Source organism: Myotis myotis, unplaced genomic scaffold (assembly GCF_014108235.1).
Source record: "Myotis myotis isolate mMyoMyo1 unplaced genomic scaffold, mMyoMyo1.p scaffold_m19_p_10, whole genome shotgun sequence".
Classification (NCBI taxonomy): domain Eukaryota; kingdom Metazoa; phylum Chordata; class Mammalia; order Chiroptera; family Vespertilionidae; genus Myotis; species Myotis myotis.
In genome coordinates, this window is record NW_023416314.1 from 5,238,493 (window position 1) to 5,259,802 (window position 21,310).

At 45.4% G+C, this 21,310-nt stretch overlaps 1 protein-coding gene across 1 annotated transcript in view; it reads right to left on the bottom strand.

Moving 5' to 3' along the window:
• Positions 1 to 637: 637 nt before the first annotated feature.
• The window catches only part of HTR3B (5-hydroxytryptamine receptor 3B), a 40,988-nt gene continuing 20,315 nt past the window's right edge, over positions 638 to 21,310 (bottom strand). The window contains exons 4-10 of the mRNA XM_036323976.1: positions 12,848 to 12,892; positions 12,416 to 12,525; positions 11,629 to 11,798; positions 10,987 to 11,144; positions 2,041 to 2,251; positions 1,722 to 1,904; positions 638 to 873 (exon numbers count right to left, since the gene is read on the bottom strand). Coding sequence (XP_036179869.1) covers positions 638 to 873; positions 1,722 to 1,904; positions 2,041 to 2,251; positions 10,987 to 11,144; positions 11,629 to 11,798; positions 12,416 to 12,525; positions 12,848 to 12,892 — 1,113 coding nt within the window. The remainder of the gene's footprint in view (positions 874 to 1,721; positions 1,905 to 2,040; positions 2,252 to 10,986; positions 11,145 to 11,628; positions 11,799 to 12,415; positions 12,526 to 12,847; positions 12,893 to 21,310) is intronic.

The window sequence follows — 21,310 nt, forward strand, 5'->3', positions numbered from 1 at the left end:
TTCCCTCCAAAGTGATGCACTGGCTGCTGAGGCAGCAGAGGAAGATGGGCTCACAGCGGAACAAGAACTTCAGGATACAGGCATGGTGGAGAGGCTCGGGCTGCTGAGATGGAGTGTGAGCCAGGGAACAGGGCAGGGAGATGTCTGGACTTACAGGGAACTGAAGGTCGATGCAAGGTTGACCTCAGGAATCCAGTCAAGGGAAGGATGAGCTGTGACTAACTTGTTTTGTATTTTCTGGTGTGCTTAACACAATGCCTAGAATTTATTTGACACCCAATAAAGGTTTTGTTGAGTGACTATATAAGTGACCAAGACAGGGCTGGGAGATGGAAGGATCTTACACTTAAATAAACCTGCAGAAACATGCATGCATGCTGGATGTACTTAGGGATTTTCTGAAAGAGATTGCTAACTTTCCCTGTGTGCCCCAAACTGTTTCTGCATTTTCGTCATGACTGCATTACCCCTGGGTCATTTACTCTCTCATTAGGTGTGCAGACCTGGGCTGAATGAAAAGAGGCAAGAGGGGCTAGAGAGCTTTTAACCCACCATTCCTCTCCTCTAATCTCCCCACAAAATTTTCAGCCTCCACCTGCTGCGAGAGCACGTTGCTGGAGACCAGCCAAACCCGTCTTCACAGGCGGCTCCACAGTGCCCAGAGGGAGCACAGCGTGATGGCGTAGAGCCCCAGCATCACAAGGTAGCCTTGAAAGAGCAGTCGGTCAACGCGTTCCAGGAGGGCCAGCCACCCGACCTCCTGCTGGGCCGCCTGGTCCTGGGCTTGGAAGTAGTTGCTGATGGACTGAAGCTGGGACAAGACTTCCTTCAGGGTCCCTGAGGGGGCCTGGTGCTCTCGACAGACAGGGGACTCTGCGTGAGAGAGGAGAACACCCCAGTCAACCAGGGACGGCCAAGGCCCCGTGGACTTCCCACTGAGGCTGATGGCCTCACCCTTCAAGAAAGGTTGTAGGCGAAACTGGGCAGTGGGCTGAGTTGGGGTTGGGGACTCTCTTCCCACCTGCTGAGGGGTTCAGAATGAAGAAAAAACCCTTTAAGTTTTTACATAGAACTAATATCAATATTACTAATAATTATAATAACTAGAAGAAGCTACCATTTCCTTACCACTGCTGTTTGCTAGGCACCAGACTGTGTTTCCTATGTTTTGTCTTAGTCAATCCTCACAGCAACTCTAGGGCTGGGTATTCTTATCTCCATTTTTATAGACAAGGAGCCCCAGGTTCCTAGAGATGAAATTGCTGAAGGGAGCCCCGGAGAGCATATCTATGTGGGGTGTCCAGGTTAGACCCATCCAGGAGGCTTTCTGAGCTGGGGCCAGCCCATGTTGACCCAGGCAGAGCTTTGTGGCAGAGATGATTTTTAAACCTTTGCACATTAAGCAACTGCAATCCAAAGCTATACCTACACAGTGTGTGTGTGTGTGTGTGTGTGTGTGTGTGTGTGTGCGCACACGCGTGCACGTGTGCACACGGCACCTAGGAAATAAAACAAGCTAAGGGAATTGAGAACCTGACCTCCAAGCTGAAATGAAACTTTCTGGGAAGCTAGCAGGAGTTAGTGGCCTTCAGTCCCCAGAAAGGCCATGTAAAATGCAGCACAGAGGCCAATGAGCAGATGTTTCAGACTTTTCACGCAGCCCGGTGCTCCATCAGTGGGAACGGGTGCTTAGGGTAGGAACCTCAAAGCTTCTCACAAACCTGTCACCCCAACAAGCTGAGTCCTGTGATCCATTATAAGCCCATCAGCATCAGTGTCCCCTCCAAGGCCCAAGAGGGGCCGCTCCTGCCCGCTGTGCTGCTGATCATGAAGGAATTTGACCAACAAGATGGATTTAGATAAGCTGAGAACCAAGAAGGCCATGCAGACGGTGAAGAAGACGCCTGGGGAAGAAGAAGAACCAGGAGGTGGAGTTAGCTGGAGTCTCGGGGGCCTCTCCCTCCCCAGATCTGAAATGCAACAGCAAATCTTTGCCAGGAGTCATGCAAGACAAATGTCTGGCGACCCCAGGCTGCTTACCGATCAGAGGGGTGCTCACTGCGCTCTGTGGCATCTCGTCAGACATGTTGACCCTGAAAACGGTGTAGCCCACCAGCAAGCTGGTCTTGAATATAATCCTGGCACGGCAGGTGGGGGGGATGTAGAAGCTCCCCAGGTCCACAAGCATGAGGAAGATGCTGGGAATCAGCAGGCTCACCACATAGACCAGTGGGCGCCTGCGAATCACCACCTGGACAGGGACAAGAAATCTGCTGAAAAGAGGGTCTAAGCCAGCCGTGGGCAAACTACGGCCTGCGGGCCGGATCAGGCCCGTTTGAAATGAATAAAACTAAAAAAAAAAAAGACCGTACCCTTTTATGTAATGATGTTTACTTTGAATTTATATTAGTTCACACAAACACTCCATCCATGCTTTTGTTCCGGCCCTCCGATCCAGTTTAAGAACCCATTGTGGCCCTCGAGTCAAAAAGTTTGCCCATCCCTGGTAAGCTGATGGACTAACATTTGGCCAAAACCAAAGCCAAGAAGTCCTAAATAGGACTTAGAAATAGGAGACTATTTTGTGGTTTAAAACCATCTGTTGTTTGCTAGACACTGGACTAAGTGTTTCCTATGTTTTAATCTTAGTCAATCCTCACAGCAACTCTAGGGCTGAGTATTATTATCTCCGTTTTACAGACAAGGAAACCAAGATTCTTAGAGATGAAATTGCTTGTGTAAGCTCACATAGCTGGTCAGTGAGAAACTGTTTAAAACCAGGGCTTACACTAAAATCTTTCCTCTTAAACCATGTGTGATGCAACATATTGTGTGTATGGGGTCTAGTCTGTCTTCTTACTTGGAATGCGAGCTTCTTAGCACCTGTGAGTGTATCCGTCGGAGTCTGGGCAGGAACAGAGCATAACTGACTTGGGAAATCTGAGGAGGGCTTAATAAAGAGACGGTTTACAGGGTGCGGGCAGGGCACAGGAGAGCCACAGGAAGGAGGGCAGTGTTCCAGGGTGCTGGGGGCACTGGTGAGCTGTTCCATCCCTCAGGCCTGAAGGGACCTGAGAGAAGCTGTGGGGATAGGACTGCGACAGTTGTGCCTTCCTCTTAGGGACAAAGCCAGCCTGGCTGCGACCCCACAGAAAGAGAATGGAGAGACCCACTCACTCCCATCTTCTGCCTCTGTCCCTATTGGCCAAACATGGCCAGGGCTCCCATCCCTGCAGGCCACAGCTCAGTCTCAGGAGCAGGGAGCAGCGGCAGGAGGGGACCCGCCACAGGCCGACGGAAGAGGCCCAGCGAGGCCTGCAGTGGGGCTGACACGCAGGGTGCTGAGTGGGTTTTGTAGCTGGAAATCTGAGTCTCATAAAATCACTGTGATTGTTGTTGCCATTTTTTTTCGTTTCTCTGGGATGGTGACGGGAATTGTCTTTAATAAACACAAACTAGTCTCCTCCCTTGAGAGAAACCAGTGAATGACAGGGCTGTTTTCCTCACCAGATAGTGGACATTTTGAGGGTGAAAACAGCAACCTATTAAATCTCCCACAGAGCCTAAAGGAACGCCTATTTTGTAGCGGGTATTCCGTGAGTGCTTGCTGATCAAATGAATGGTTTGGGACCTTTACTGTTGGGGTTTCGGAAAAAAAAAATCTGAAATTTCCCATTTCTCTGATTCTCAAAGCAATAGAAGGTTTTCCACGTGTCAGAGGGTGTGCTTGGTGGGTGGTCTTAGGCACATGGTGTGGTTTATGTAATCCTCGCTGCGAGCTTGCTGGCAGGTAACCTAATAGGCCTGCTTTATGGATTTTAACAAATGAAGCTCGGCCCCTCAGTGAGATGAGTTAGTGGCAGAGCTGGGAAGAGCCCCGATGTCTCCCAATTCTGAGCCCAGGGTTCTTTTTCATACATTGTAGCTACAACTCTTGATCTGGCCAGACCTCTGAGTTGAGTTCAGAGTTCTTCTCCCTCCTCTCTGTCTCCTGTTCTGGAAGAGAACCACAGAGAAATGAGCCAAGACAGAGGCCAGGGATGGCGCAGACAGTGGCAGGGCAAGAGCTTGCCTGGGCGAGGCCAGACAGCACCTTGCTGATGAGAGCGGGGACCCTCCCCCTCCAGCCCGCCATTGGGTCTGAGAGCATATTCCGTCTCAGTGGTGCTTGACAGGCCCGAGTGTTTGGCGGATTGCAGTCTGCCTGTTGTCTTTCACATTAAACATAATTGGCTGCAGATACCTAAACCAGAGCAACACTCACTGCTTTGCAATAATTTGGTTAAAACACATTTGTACCAAAGTGCAATCAACAGCAAAACAACAACAAAATGAACTGTCATCAACCTGCACCCCCCTAGCTCCCGTCATCACGCTGCGCTTGACTGCGGTTAGATGGGGCAGTGAGCGGGGTGCCCAGTGGGCAGAGTCCATGGGGTCCTAGAGTGGGGGCCCAGGCTAGCCCACTGGTGATCTGGACATACGGGTGGGAGGTGACCAAGCCTGCTGTCTCTGGTGGGTAGAAGGAGAAGACCCCCTAGAGAAGCAGGTCTCAACCTGTGGGTTGCGGCCCCTTTGACAGTCAAACGACCCTTTCACAGGGGTCGCCTAAGACCATCCTGCATATCAGATATTTACATTACAATTCATAACAGTAGCAACGTGACAGTTATGAAGTAGCAACGAAAATAATTTTATGGTTGGGTCACAACATGAGGAACTGTATTTAAAGGGCCAGAAGGCTGAGAACCACTGGACTAGAGGCTTCGTGGTAGATGTTACATGAAGGGTGAAAAGAAAAGTATAGGTGGGCGCACTGGTTAAGCAGAGAGTCCAGGCGTAGTCCAGGGAACAGGGCTCCAGAGCCCTCGTCCCTAGAGCCTACATGTGCTGGGTGAAGCTCGGCCCCTCAGTGAGGTGAGTTAGTGCTCCTGGGTGAGGTATTTCACCTCTCCATGCCTGATTTTCCCTTTTTAAAATATTTATTTCAGAGATGAAGGGAGAGGAAGAGAGATATAGAAACATCAATGATGAGAGAGAATAATTGGTTGGCTGCCTCTTGCACACCCCACCCACACTGGGGATAGAGCCCCGCAACCCCAGCATGTGCCCTGACTGGGAATTGAATCATGACCTCCTGGTTCATAGGTAAGTGCTCAACCACTGAGCCACACCGGCCGGGCTGCTTTCCCTTTCTAAAAGATCAGTTTACTGTAGCCTTGCCGAACATCTTGGGTGCAGTTGATATTACTGTAGAAGTCTTTCAGTGGAGTTCCTGTATAAAAGCAGGACCTCAGATGACTGCTCTCCAGCCAGAGGCAGCTGCAGGGAATGAGGGTAAACCAGGGCCAGACCCAAGGATGGCAGCGTGGCTCCTCTGGCCCCTGGTTCCAGGAAGGTGCAGCTGCCGGGGAGAGCTGTGGCAAGAGCTAAGAGGCCGGGAGGCAGGCCGGCTCCCGGGGCATGGAGCCTGTGCAGTTTGTTAATGCTCTGCTGGTGCCATTTTGAAATTGGTAGTAATTTTTGAACAAGGGGCCCTGCCTTTTCACTTTGCACTAAGGCCACACAAATTCTGCAGCCAGTCCTGCTGGGAGGGTATTCCTCTCTGGACCAACAGTAGCTGAAAGCAGAAGGAAAACGGTGGGCACAGAACGAGACAGCTACGATGTAACGTACAGCAGAAACCGCTCCTGTCTGTGTTTGGCTTATAAAATTGTGAATCTAGACAGGCCCTCCAAAACGACCTCATCCATCTTCCTACCTTTAGCGAAGGATGCTCCCGTTCCGAAGACAGACAAGATAGTGCCTATAGTTTGGTTTTGCTTCAAGAGTGAAGGAACCACCTTTTCTTCTAGGTTGATTTAGGGGCAATGTTACCTATGTACTAGGCTAATTTTCTCTACTAGCTGAGGATAGCCTAAAAAATATTAATCTTACCACCCAGTTTTCAGAAACGTTTTGTTTTTTCATCTCTTTTGATCCTCAAAGCCCTTTATTCCCTTGCTCAAGGGACATTAATTGAGCATAAACAGTGTCAGACTCTATCCTAAATATTGGAGTCAGGACTGTTAATAGGAAACTTCCCCATCTTATGGGGTCAGGAACCAGACTCTGGCGGTTAGATGTTTCCCAAGTCTACAGAGGGAGAGGAATGGGCCATGCCCAGAGTCTGTGCCTGCTTTAGATGGTGAGATTTGGGTTCTTTTGAGTTTATATTAAGATGATATTTTGGTCTTAGAATTGGAGCAGGCTTGGGGTAAGATGTTTGGGGGTGCTGGGACAGGGTGAATGTATTTTGGGACAGACACAAATTTTCAGGAGCCAGAGGATGACAGACTGCAGTGGGTTGAATAATGAGTCCAAGAATCCATGCCCTCCTGGAAGTTCATCAAGTCGCCGAACTTGGAAACGGTAATTAGTTAAGAGGAGGTCGCACTGGGGAAGATGCGCCCTTCATCCAATATGACTAGTGTCCTTTTATGAAGAAGAGACACAAAAAGGAGAAGGCCATGTCAAGATGAAGGCAGAGATTGGAGTGCTACATCTGTGAGCCAAGGAATGCTGAAGACTGCCGGCAACCGCAGAAACCAGGAGAGAGGCACGGGACCGATTCTCCCTTGGAGCCCAGAAGGAACCAGCCCTGGTGACACCTTGATTTCAGGCTCTGGCTTCCAGAACTATGAGACGAATCAGCTCTGTTGTTTTAAGTCACACAGTTTGTGGTACTTTGTTATGGCAGCTCTCGGAAACTAATACGGGTGACTTGCCCAGTAACACACAGTGCACAGATGCCAAAGAATGGACTGGAATATACTGCATCATGTTTAATTGTATCATCATCACATAGGACGAGGCATAGTTTCTCGTGTTAGATTGCCTGGGTTCGAGCCCAGGCTCCACTAGTCACCCCATTACCTTGGTAAATTACTTAACTTCTCTGCAGCCCAGCTCATCCATTTGTAAAAACCTATCTTATAGAGGTGTGAGGGTTACATGTACAAAGTCGTGAAACGGTGCCTGACACAGAGTAAATGCTCACTTCTGTGGTTATTGTGAGTATGTTTCCCTGGGCGATTGTGAGGTCTATGACAGGTCCCATGAGCCTTGTTTTATTCATGTTTGTGTCCTCGGTGCTTACCATTGAGCCTGGCACAGAGAAGAGCTCAAAAGATGTTTGTTGAGTTGCATTGTAGTCAATTAATAATTCTATGTTTAGTTCAATGGGGTGGGATCCTGGGAGTAGCCCCAATGGGGGCTCTGCAGCTGAGGTCAGCCCTCTGAGAGCTGCCTCTCCTCGGGTACACCAGAGGCAACAGCCCTGCTAATTCTGGGGGAAGGTACGTCACCAGCTCAGTGAGACGCTGCTCTCTGCGGAGCTGCCCCTACCTAGAGCCCATCATTTCTAATGGACTAAGGGAGCTGGTGCCTTTAAATTTCACAGAGAGGGAAGGAAAAGCACTTTAGTTTCAGTCTGTGTTCTCCATTAGACACCCTTCAGGTGTTAGCAATATTATGCCACAATTTCATTATCCATTAAAGCCAGGTAATAATAAGTACACAAAGGTATTTGGAGCCTATTGTTGTTAATGAAAGAGATCAATCTAATTCAGAATGTGTGTGTGGAGAGCTCCTTGGAGATGGAATAGGCCCCAAGGTTAGCCTCTAATTGCCTCGGTGATGGCAGACCCCACCAGCACTCAATTTTGCATGACCGTCTTTATGACATAGTTGGAATTTTGACGCCCAGGCTCAGGCTTCATACTGAAGCCCGTTTTCCTCTTCTCCCAAGCCCCTCTCCACAGTCCTAATTCAGAAAGAATGGGAAAGTGGCTGCCATCTAAGATCTAAGTAAGATCCTTCCACCTTCCACAGAGTGGGAGTTTCTCAAACCTGGACCATGGATCAGCGGATTAGCAGAGTCCGTGATTCTGGGATTACCTGAGTGACCCTGGAAAGACTTCCAGGGCTCTAAATTCAAATATTCTCTCTCTCTCTCTCTCTCTCTCTCTCTCTCTCTCTCTCTCTCTCTCTTCCTCCCCGGCCCCAACCCCATCTCTCCCACTCTTGAACTGGTGGTGCTCAAAAGGATCTTCTATCAAGTTTATGAGCTGCATTCAATAGATATCTGAACAAAACAACTCTATCCTAAACTAGAAAAGAAAATCATGTCAGGAAAAGAAGACGAGGCACCTTTCTTTCTCCAATGGCCCTCTGCATTTTCCTGGACGCCCCCTGTGGGCCCCATTCCTGCCTGAATGAGCATTTACTCAGTGTGCGGCTCTGTGGTTGGACTCACTTTCATTCCCACAGTGTCCACCCTCTTCTATCCAACGTGGGTTCTTAAATTTTATTCCTACCTCCTCCCCTTCTACCCTCATTCTTTAAAAAACAAAACCAAAAGGCCACCATACCGACACCGAACGCTGGCCCCGCTGTTTCTGGGAACTAGCACCTCCGAGGGGGTGTTGGAAGAAACCTCCCCTCCGGTGGCTGCTGGCTCCGGCGCCAGCTGCTCACAGACATCCTCGTAGGCAGGGGGCTGTGCTCTGGACCCCCCGGGGCTGCAGCCTCACCCCAGGCTGCGGCAGTACGTGCCCCAGGGCTGGCACATATGATTGTACATTCGCTGGAACTAGCAGGGCAGCCAGAACATGGAATTTGGTTTCAATGGCAACAGTGCACCTCAGGCCCAGGTGACAACGTATTTAGAACAGATCATTGTAGCTCCTGCCTGCCCCACCTGTCCCCGACCCCCTGCTGTCCCAGCCTGGACTGGGACACAGCAGGTGATCAGACTCAGAGGGTGGTGACTCTGCTGCCAGGACCCCAGCAGCCCAATGTCTGAATGGAACTGGGCTCCCAATGTCTTGTCATTGGCCACGGGCTGCTGAAGGACACGTGCCTCGGCTGCTACATTCAGAGTAGGATGCGTGGTAGGAAGTCAGGGCACCTGAGCCCAGCCACGGTGCACAGAGCAGAAATGGGGAGGCAGGGGCCTGGCAGAGGCCAACGGAGACAGAATTGGGATAGTCACCAAATCTCCTTTAAGCTCCTGAGTCTAGCTCCCTGCCCAACCACAGATCACTGTGCGTCTACTCAGGATTCTTGCTCTAGTCTGTTCTGGAGGGCCAGGGTGGCCGCCAGCCCCGCTAGATCACCCACCTTGGGCCCCGGCAGAGGGCCTCAGGGAAGAGCTCTCAGAGCCTGAAACCTTATCTCTGCCTGCCTTCAGCACACCCATCAGAGACACTGTGAGTGGAGAATAAAGTGCCAGGACCATGGCTCCTGAGACCCGGGACCTTTCCTTCCATACGCAGTCTTTCACACCGCTGGTCATCGTAGTGCACAGACAGGCCTCAGCCACTGTTGAGATGACAGATTACTACTGAGGGCAAAGGGTGACATGTGTGTACCGATAATGGCTGCCTATGGAGAGAGTGTGTGTGTTTACCTACCCGTTTCCTGCTTTCCCTCGTCTCTCTCCATGCAGTGTAGGTAATGGCGTGTGCAGCGTTCTCGGGGTGCTTGGTAGGTGCCTGTGTCCCACCTTGCATGTGCTGCTCCCTCACATTTCCCTTTAATGCTCTCCATTATTCAGCTGCATTAATAATGTTTGCGGGCTGATATCTTTAAAATTAATGAGGTGTTTACTCTGAGCCAAGAAACTCATTGAAATTAAAAAAGCTTTCTTTTCTCCACTCCCTTTCCCTCGCTAAAAAAAGTGGACAAAAGAGCCACAATGCAGGCTTTGCTAAAAACCAAGCAGAATAGGCAAGAACCCAGACCCCACCACTGGGAAGATACAAGTTGTGATCAGCCAGTGCCCAGGGTTATACATGGGCCAGGTTCACACAACAGCTGTCTCTAAGAGGTTCTAACTTAACAAGATCTTTCCTTGAGAGCTGCAGACACCTTTCCACCAATGCAGGGGCACCTGTGCCCTCAATAACAGCTCCTTTCACAGCCGCAACCCCTTAACACGCAATTATCCATTGTAACCATAGCACCTTCATCTAGTCTGAATTTTCCTTCTTATCCAAAAGGCTTGTTTCCAGGACAATTCATCTTGTGTATCCTGGTCTGTCTGTAGTCTCTATTTTTCAATGGAATCCCTTCCCTGCCATAAAGGAGGCCCCCCCCCTACCACTCCCCAAACTGCCACCACCACCGGCTGATTCTGTGCAGGAAAGCAGAACTGAATACTAACGATGTGCGTCTATCGGTTGCATGGACTTGCTTTTGCTCACACTCGGGATGGTTTGCCAGGAGGGCCAGGGAGGAGAGAATGGCTCTCTGGAGTGCAGAGCAGCAGGCTGCACTGTCCTGCACCCCCACCCTTCCCCCCCTCTCCAGCCCTGCTGTACAAATTTCTCTGTGAACAAGGCAGCCAAGAGCATTCGGGGTGGCACTTCTGAGCAGTTCGGGTTTCCATCACATCCTTTTAGGGCAATTGTTCTCTCTGATCCGGAAACCACCAGCGGTCTCTGCGGATCCTGCAGGTGATTTGTTAGCTAATCCCTCCAGATATTCAAGTTAATAATATGGTAATTTTATGCACCTGCACCTGGAATTAATTAATAATTTACTCAACTAAAAACAGGACAATAGCGCTGAAGAGGCACTCTCTCCCAGTTGGTTGTTGTGCGTGGGTTTTCTTTGGTTCCTCTCCGTAGGGATTGAAGGTGGCGGTGTTGGTGTGAACTAACAGGCCTGAGCGCCTGCTGTGGTGGCTCATGTCTCTGGAGTGTGAAAACCACTCTCTTTATATTCACGTGGGGAATGGCTACAGCAGGAGCCCAGGGGCTGCGCCTGCCCCGCTGGCCTCTGAAACGCTGACAGCCAGTGGACGTCCGGAGCCGGCTGAATCGGCTGTTCCCGAAGGATAGTGAGTGAGGATAAGCAACAGAGCAGAGACCCCTCCGCCCAGCAGAGAAGGCCAAAGAGTGCGGAGAAGTAGGCGGAGGCGACGGGGAGGGAAGGACCTACGTGAAACTGAATCTGCGCGACATCTCCAGCGCTGCCCTGCAGGATGCTGTAGGCGGAGGACACAGAAAGAAGTTCCCACTCACTGTCATTCGAAAATGCTTTTCTGTCCTGCTTAACGTCTTCTCGGCTCCGCAGGAAGGCCAGGTCTACATCTTCCACTGAGAAGAACAGAAACAGTGGGCACCAACACAAAATCCTTCCTTTTACTCCTGCCCCGCCATGTCCAGCCTTATTGAGATGGAGTGGATATAATCATGTTGAATTAGGGGTAGAGGTGTGGGATAAAATCTCTCTAGCCATGGAAAAAGCATCTATGAATGTAGGGCTTGGATTCCACTATCCATCCAATGATGGAGCTGCCCCTGTGACTTCTATACCATTCCCAATGGCAGTAGAGGCCTAATATTGTATTCCCAAACAAAGAGCGGCAACTGGGCTGTGCGTCTGGGCCCAGCGCCGCACTTGGTCTGAATGACAGCACGAGCCAAATAACGGCAGGAAGAAATTTAGGTTTGCAAGAAGTTAGTTATGTGCAAGAATGAAATGGACCTGAAGAGTGGCATAATATCATTACGCCTGTGTGTGCCAACAAGCCAGCACAGGCATGTTCCCCCCAAGAAGGCTGTACCCCTCCTGGCTTACCTGTGTGCAGAATGCTGTTGAAGGTTAGGCTGCAATTCTGGATATCAAATGGAAAAGCGTATGTCTCTAAACTGCAGGCAGAGACCACCTGGATGGACTTAGAGTTCCTGATGGTCCCGGATGAGTTCACATACACATAGTGAAGTTCGGGTAGTCTTTCAATGTCCACGCTGTATGAAACACAAGAGAATCTGTTGTTAGAGAGAGAGCTGTAGTCATTCCAACGCGCAGAAATGATTGTGAGGTGGTAGTGACGACGACACCCAAGACTAACCTAGAAGCTCAAGGACAGTCACTTTTCCCCGAGATGATTCAGCAAGGACACCTCATAAATTAACTCGCTACTATTACGATACAAACACACTCCATGAGTAACCTCAAGCATTATCAACCAAATCCATATCTTAAACCAGTGGTTCTCAACCTTCTGGCCCTTTAAGTACAGTTCTTCGTGTTGTGACCCAACCATAAAATTATTTTCGTTGCTACTTCATAACTGTAATGTTGCTACTGTTATGAATCATAATGTAAATACCTGATATGCAGGATGGTCTTAGGTGACCCCTGTGAAAGGGTTGTTCAACCGCCAAAGGGATCGCGACCCACAGGTTGAGAACCGCTGTAAAACAATGTCAACTTATGGTACTTTTAACCTGAATATTCCCAACAGTATGCTGGTCTTTAAGTTGAGAAACAAAAAATAGCAACAATGAGTGAATGTAAGCAGAAACTATCCTGAATATTCTAAGACATCTATACCCCACAGAAATATATCCAAGGCACTTACAATTCATTAATGATGATATCAGGGGCCCAGATGGCACTTAGAGGTAGGGAGATCTGGCTAATATCATCAAACATGCTGGAGTTCCATGATAAAAACTCATCATCCCAAACCTGTTAGGAGTAGCCAGAAAGGAAACTTATCAAAAAGGGGCAACATCAACCTTACCAAAGAACTGAAAAGAGATTTGGAGAAATAACCCAACGGATCAGCCTGTTGGTACTGTTGGGGCAGAGGACTTCCCATCCAACACCAAAAGATGGTAGCCTCAACCAGGAAACATGGCCTCCACTTACATGGATTCTAACAAGTTAGGTTTGCTGCAGATCTAAGGAACTGTAAACACAGAGATAATGTCTATTCCTCAGAGTAATAACATGTTTCAACAGGTCAAGATCGGGAGGGCAGCATGCTCAGAAGGAAACAGTCCTTTACCTCACTGTACCAGACATTTGTCTTTAATTTTTGGTTCTGTGCATCCTGCAAAGCACAAAGAAAATACACACCAAATATTAGCATGTCAGCAAATCAAAGCCCAGTTCAACAATACGACAATTCAGAGGAAGAAAATCAAATGTAAGTAAATAACGCTCATTTTAGAAACATTATCTTGACTCTTCAAGATCGGAGTATTTTCAGTTCCTATTTATTACATACACCTGTCACTGTGAGCTTTACTATCTTATCTATGACAAAATGGCACTTTGACTGCACTTGACATCTTGAATGATTTGCTAATCTCTTTCCCACTCTGATTAGTTACTCTGCCATTAATCAGACTAAAAAACGATATGTAGTCGTGGTAAATTCTGGGCTAAAAGGATGAGACCAAGCTTATATTTGTAATCAAGATATTATTCATGCCTTTCAATGCCTGTTATCTCAGTCACTATTGGCAGCCATTCCTCAGTTACCTTATGTTTGGATTTCCATTCTTATAAATAGACTAAATGAGCATATGCAAATGAGGTATTTTTGATGATATAAATAGATGATTTCCCATGTCTGCAATGAGTCAGTGATTTTTTAATAGACCCCCAAAAAGAACAACCAAAATAAAACCTCCTTACTGATTTTTATATCTAATCTAGTAAAAAAAACAGTCTAAAACTACTATGTCCTAAGAGATTTAAAATTTTTATACCATATAAAAATTAACTTGACATGAATCACAAATCTTAACTTAAAAGCTAAAACTATTAAACCTTTAGAGAAAACACAGGAGTAGTCTTTCATGACTCTGAATTAGGCAATGGCTTCTTAGATATGACACCACAAGAACAGCAAAAGAAAAAATAAATGAGACTTTATCAAAAATAAAAGCTTTTGCATTTTAAAGGACATCATCAAGAAGTAAAAAGGCAGCTCACAGAATGGAAGAAACTATCTGCAAATTATTTATCTGGTAAGGGCCTTGTATCTAGAACAGGGGTGGGCAAACTTTTTGACTCGAGGGCCACAATGGGTTCTTAAACTGGACCGGAGGGCCGGAACAGAAGCATGGATGGAGTGTTTGTGTGAACTAATATAAATTCAAAGTAAACATCATTACGTAAAAGGGTACGGTCTTTTATTTCAATAGTTTTATTCATTTCAAATGGGCCGTATCCGGCCCGAGGGCCATAGTTTGCCCACGGCTGATCTAGAATATATAAATAACTCATAACTCAACAACAACAAAACATACAACCCAAATTAAAAATGGACAAAGTGCCAAAGCAATCTTGAGAAAGAAAAATAAAGCTGGAGGCATCATGCTCCCTGATTTCAAACTATATTACAAAGCTATAGTAATTAAAACAGTATGGTATTGGCATAAAAATAGACACATATTTCAATGGAACAGACTATGGAGCCCAGAAATAAATCCACACATATATGATTAATTAATTTATAATGAAGGAGCCAAGAATATACCATGGGGAAAGGATAGTCTCTTCAATAAATGGCATTGGGGAAATTGGACAGCCACATGCAAAAGAATGAAACTGGGCCACTATCTTATACCAGTCACAAAAATTAACTCAAAACGGATTAAAGAATGTAAGACCCGAAACCATAAAGCTCCTAGAAGAAAATATAGGTGGTAAGGTCCTTGAAATAGTTCTTGGCAATAATTTTTAAAACCTGACACCAAAAGCAAAAGCAACAAAAGCAAAAATAAACAAGTGGAACAGGACTACATCAAAATTAAAAGCTTTTATACAGCAAAGGAAACCATCAACAAACTGAAAAGACAGCCCCACTGAATGAAAGAATATAATTACCAAATATGTATCTGAGAAGCGTCAAATATTCAAAATATATAGAGAATATATATAACTCAATAACAAAAAACATCTAATTAAAAATGGGCAGAAGATCTGCATAGACATTTTTTCAAAGAAGACACATAGGTACATGAAAAAATGCTCAACATCATTAATCATCAGGTAAATGCCAATCAAACCCACAATGAAATATCACCTCACACCTGTTAAAATTGCTATTATCAAAGGACAAGAAATAACAAGTGTTGACAAGGATGTGGAGAAAAGGGAACCAACCCTTGTATACTGTTGGTGGGACTGCTGAATGGACTTTCCTCAAAAATTAAAAATCAAACTACCATATGGTCCAGCAATTCCACTTCTGGGTATTTATTCAAAGAAAATGAAAACATTAATTCAAAAATATATGTGCACCCCCATGTTTATTGCAGCATTTATTTACAATAGCCAATTTGTGAGAACAACTTAAGTGTTAACCAATGGATGAATGGATAAAAGAATTGTGTTACATATATAATGGAATATTATTCCACCATAAAAGAATAAAATCATGCCATTTGTAACAACATGGATGAACCCTGAGTGTATTATGCTAAGTTATAAATTAGACAGAGAAAGACAAATACCATATGATGTCTCTTATATGTGGAACCTAAAAATAAAAAACAGCAACAACAAAATCCAAGTTTATAGATAAACAGAACAGGTTGGTGGTTGCAAGAGGTAGAGTGGGAGGTGTTTTTGTTTTGTTTTGTTTTTAGTTATTAAATTAAAATGTAAAATATTTTAAAAAGAAAACAAAAGAACAACTTGACTTTCAATCATAATAAATGTTTAAGGGCTTTTACAAGCACTCTAAGTCATTGATTGTAAGCAGCTACTTACAACACAACATTAGCTTTCCAAATGATATTCAAATGATAATTAAATTTGACCATAAACAATATAACAATTTGAAGAGAAAGCTTTGTAGTAAAAATAATCTGAAATTTTGTATTTCATAAGAAAATTTCAACATTCAAAATAAAGCACACAAAAGAATATCTACAAAGGCTTTGAAGGCTATGTGCTTTATGTAATGTTTATTGGCTTCATGGTTAAATACACAATTCCAACTGGTTTCTTTTTAACTGTAAGGACAAAATTTAATTTCTCTATGAGAAAATACCTTACAGAAAAAAATGGACAAAGGACTGAATAGACATTTCTCCAAAGAATATATGTAGTCATATGCTGATAATAACTGGGTAATTTCTGAGAAATGTGTCATTAGGTGATTTTATCATAGTGCAAACATCATAGAGTGTGCTTACACAAACATAGGTGGTATAGCATGCTACACACCTAGGCTTATGATATAGACTATTGGTCCTAGACTACAGCCTGTCCAGTGTGTTACTATACAAAATAACAGGAGAATAAATCAAACGCAAGAGGAAATGATGCAATCAAATGCAGTAAACATGAGATGTATGAGGCTGCTGCCGGCATAACACAGCATAACACAGTTTTACTGCAAACTTTTTTACAAGTAGAAAGAGTATACTTTAAAATAACAATAAAAAGTATATATAGTAAATACATAAACCAGCAACATAGTTGTTTATTATCATTGTCAAGTATTATGTTCTCTACGTATTGTATGTGCTATACTTTTATTCGACTCAGTGGGGTAAGTTTATTTACACCAGCATCATCACAGACACGTGAGTAATGGGTTGTGCTATGATATTACTAGGCGAGAGAAAATTTTCAGCTCCCATTATAATCTTACTAGTAGCCCTGCGCACGAATCCTTGCGCCAGTAGTTTTCCAGTAGCTTGCTGCCACCCTCCAGTAGCTCTCTGCCTGCTACCCTACCCTCCTGTAGCTCCTCCCACCCCTCCACCCCCACCACCCCTCATAGCTTGCTGCCCTGCTCCCTCCAGTAGCTCTCTGCCAACCCTCCTGTAGCTCCTCCTACCCCCCACCTTGACCACCCCCCATAGCTTGCTGCCCTGCTCCCTCCTGTAGCTCTCTGCTGCCTGCTTGTAGCTCGTTGCCTCACCCTCCTGCTGATCCGGGATCCAGTCCACCATCCATGCAGTCCATCATTGATCAAAAGATTGTTATGCAACATGTGACTATACAAATGGCTAATAAGCACATGAGAAGATGATCACCGTCACTACTATAGACCAAATTGTGTCCCTCCAAAGTTCCTGTGACTATTTGGAGATAGGGCTTTAGGAGGTAATGAGGTTAAATAAGGTCATAGGATAAGGCCCTAACCCAATAAGATTAGTGGCTTTAGAAGAAGAGAAAGAGAGAAAGATCTCTCTCTCTCCTCCACGTGAGGACACAGTGATAAGGCAGCCATCTACAAGCCAGGAAGACAACTCTAACCAGGAACAAAATTGGTTAGAATTTTGATCTCGGGACTTCCCAGCCTCCGATTGTTTAAGCCACCCAGTCTATGATATTTGTTACAGCAGTCTGATTGACTAATACAATCACTAATCATTAGGGGAATGTAAATAAGAACCACAATGAAAAACCACTTCACACTCATTAGGACGGCTACTGGCTTAGGGTTGTTTTTGTTTTTGTTTGTTTGTTTCAGACTACTTTGTTTAGGTGGATTCCATTTTCACTCCTCAGTAGATTTTATGTATTTCTCATATGCTTCTTCACTCATTAGTTCATCTAGTTCTGAAGGGTTACTCAGTGTCATCTTGATCAGCCAACCATCTTCATAACAAGATTTGTTGACAAGTCCTGGATTTTCTACAAGAGCTGTATTAATTTCAGTTACTTCTCCTGACAGAGGACAATAGAGTTCACTAGCAACTTTCACACTTTCCAAAGCACCAAACTCACCTTGCTTGTTCAATTTTGTCCCAATTTCAGGCAGACTACAGTAAACAACATCTCCCAATGCTTCCTGTACAAAATTGCTGATTCCCACTGTTCCAATACCATTTTCTGTTATTATCCATTCATATTTATCTGTGAATTTATGCACCAACAGCAGATTGGGACCGGTGTGCAGTGTCCGGATGGCGCCCGCCCTCAGGCCCCAGGGCCACAGTGGGCAGGTCGCAGCAGGCACCCACGCAGTGCCCAAGCTGCAGGCTGCGGCCTGCACGGTCCATCTGGTTTAGTGTTTTTTAAAAGAAGAAAACAAGTGTTGGTGAGGATGTGAAGGAATCGGAATCCTGTGCACTATTGGTGGGAATGTAAAGCTGCTATAGAAAGCAATATGGCAGTTCCTAAGAGAAATTATAAATAAAATTACCATGTGGCCCATCAATTTCTCTCTTTAGTATACACTGAGCGGCCAGATTATTGTGCCCACCTGACGTTTGTAGGCAAATTAGCAATAATTTCGTGCTGAAGTTGCTAGAGGGCCAGACCATTATAAATAGGGAAGCAGGTTGTTTCCACGACAGAAGTGATCTTTTTCTGAAGATATGGGTAAACAACGTGATTTAACAGCCTTTGAATGTGGGAGATATATATATATATATATATTGAATGGCCAGATTATTATGACCATCCCATCAGTACTTCGTTGGGCCACCTAAGCCTTCAATACTGCGGCGATTCTTCTTGGCATTGACTCCACGAGATGCTGAAAGGTGATGTGAGGAATCTGACACCATGCCTGATGAATAGCACTGTCCAGTTCTGTGAGATTTGATGGTTGTGGAACCAGCTGCCTTGCCTGATGGCTCTTTTAACTTCATCCCACAAATGCTAAATTGGATTGAGATGTGGTGATTGTGGGGGCCACCTCAGCAAGGTAAAGTCTCCCACATGTTCTTGAAACCACTCCTGCACAATACTAGCACCGTGGCATGGCGCATTGTCTTGTTGGAAGAAGCCGTCTCCATTGGGATACGCCATCAACATGATAGGATGAACTTGATCAGCAATGATACTTAGGTATGTTGTGCTATTCAGACATTGGTCCACACGAATTAAAGGGCCCAAATCATGCCAGGAAAACTTGCCCCAAACCATAACACTGCCCCCACCAGCTTGAAGGGTTGTACTCATGCATGTGGGATGCATGCTTTCATGCTGTTTCCGCCAAATTCTCACTCTGCCATCTGCATGATGCAACTGGAAACGTGATTCATCGGACCACATGACTTTTTTCCAACGCTCGACTGTTCAATCCTTGTGTTCCTGTGCGAATTGGAGACGTTCTATCTTGGTAACTGCAGACAGCAAAGGTGTTTGAACAGGCCTTCGGCTTCCATATCCCATACGATGCAGTGTGTGGCTAATTTGCCTACAAACGTCAGGTGGTCATAATAATCTGGCCACTCAGTGTATCCAAAAGAATTGAAAGCAGGGACTTGGGTGGATATTTGTATACCCACGTTCATAGCAGCATACAGCAACTAAAGCATGAAAGTACCCCAAGTGTCCATCAACACATAAACAAAATGTGGTATGTACATAAATGTAATATTAATGTGACCTTAAAAAGGAAGAATATTCTGACACATACTTCAACCTGGATGAACCTTGAGACATTTTGCTAAATGATATAAGCCAATCACAAAAGGGCAAATAGCATATGATTCAACATATATGAGGTACCTAGAGTACTCAATTTTTTTGTGACAGAAAGTAGAATAGTGATTGCCAGGGGCTGGGGGAAAAGGGAATGGGAAGTTAGTGCTTATTGGGCATAGAGTTTTGGTGTTGCAATAGGAAAAGAGTTCTGGAGACGCATGGTGGTGATGGTTGCACAACAATGAGAATGTACTCAATACCATTGAACTGTACACTTAAAATGGCTAAGATGGAAACTTTTATGTTATGTGCATTTTATCCAAGTAAAAATAATAATTTTAAAAATGAACATAGGACTTTAATAGATATTTCTCCAAAGGAGATAAACAAATGACCAAAGAACACATGAAAAGACACTTCATGTCATTCATCTTTAGGGAAATGCAAATCAAAACCACAACGAGATACAACTTCACCCCACTAGGATGGCTAAAATAAAAAAGTCAGAAAAAAAAACAAGCATTGGCAAGAATGTAGAGAAATTGAAGCCCTTATACATTGCTAGTAGGATTATAAAATGGTGCACCATTTTGAAAAACAGTCTGATAGTTCATGTTAAACATAGTTACCATACAACCCATCAATTCCGTTCTTAAGTATATAACCAAGAGAATGAAAACCTAAGTCTACACAAAAGAACTGTACAGGAATGTTCATAGCAGCATTATTCATGACATTCAAAAATGGGAATCACCCAAGTGTCCATCAACTGATAAATGGTTAAATAAAATGTCATATCTATACAATAGAATAGTATTCAGCAAGAAAAAGTAATGAAATACTTATGCATGCTACAACATGGATGAACCTTGAAGACATATGCTAAGGACTTTGGTCAAAATGGCAGCATAGGTAAATGCGGTACTCAAATCTTCCCACAATGACAACTAAACTACAGAAAAAATATAATTCAGAAATGCCGAAAATCTAGCTGAACAGAAGTCTTACAACAAAAGATACAAAGAAGAAACCATGTGGAGACTGGTAGGAGGGGTGGAGATGCAGAATGGGCTGGCTCCACGTCCATGTGTGGCAGATAAAAATTGAAAGGGCTATCTCAGCTGCGAAGGTCCCTCCAGTGGAGGAAGGGGTCCCACTCTGACACCAGGCCCCTGAGCCCAGGGTTCCAGAGCCAGGAAGAGAAGTCCCCATAACTTCTGACTATAAAACCAGTTGGGATATGGCTGAGGGAGGCAGAGTGTTTCTGGAGTCTCAGGCTTTCCTCTTAAAGGGCCTGCACATGGACTTACTCATACTAACTTGCTCTAAGCTGCAGTACTGGGGCAGGAACATATGGGGAGGAAATGAATTGTCTAGCATCAAGGTAAGAGCTGAAGGAGTAGTTTTCTCCCAGAAAGAAGTACTGGCAGAAGCCATTGTTCCTTCTCTGAGGTGGGTGCCATATCTTAGCCTCCATCAACCTGGCTATCACTGCTCACCCTGCTTTGGTGATTCCATGAGATACTTCCCCCACCCTTCTCTACTAACTTGCAGGCCCATCCAAGCTGGTTCCAATGACTTTACCATACAAATGGCCTGTCTTAGCTTATGTTTCAGACTTCCCTAAAATCTCTCAAACAAGCAGCATCTGGCCTCAGTGTGCCACATACTTCTTGTAATGTGGCCCAGGCCCACCACTAGCAGTAGCCAGCCTTGATCACAGCTTAGCCTCTCCTGGGCATCTCTGAGCCAAGCACAAGTAGCAGCCATCTGCAGATTGCTTTGTAACTTGTGCCAGGTGGTCCTAGACAGGACACAGGCAGTGGCTGACCTTGGCCTGCACCTCCTGAGAGGCTCCAGAACCACCTTCATCGTGACACATTCAAGGAGCGAATTTAGTGAGCACCAAAGTCCCACTGCTCTGTGGGGGTGGTCCTCTGCACAACTGATATTCCATGCTGGTGGCAACCAGTCCTTGCAGCTGATCAGTCTGGGGTAAATCCCTACCATTGATGTGCCAAAAGCAATTAAGGCTCAACTACATCAGAAGGCTATCCACAGCCCACACAGGGGCCACACCTTGAGTGCTCAGCTTGGGTATTGGGGAGGCTGTGCCACT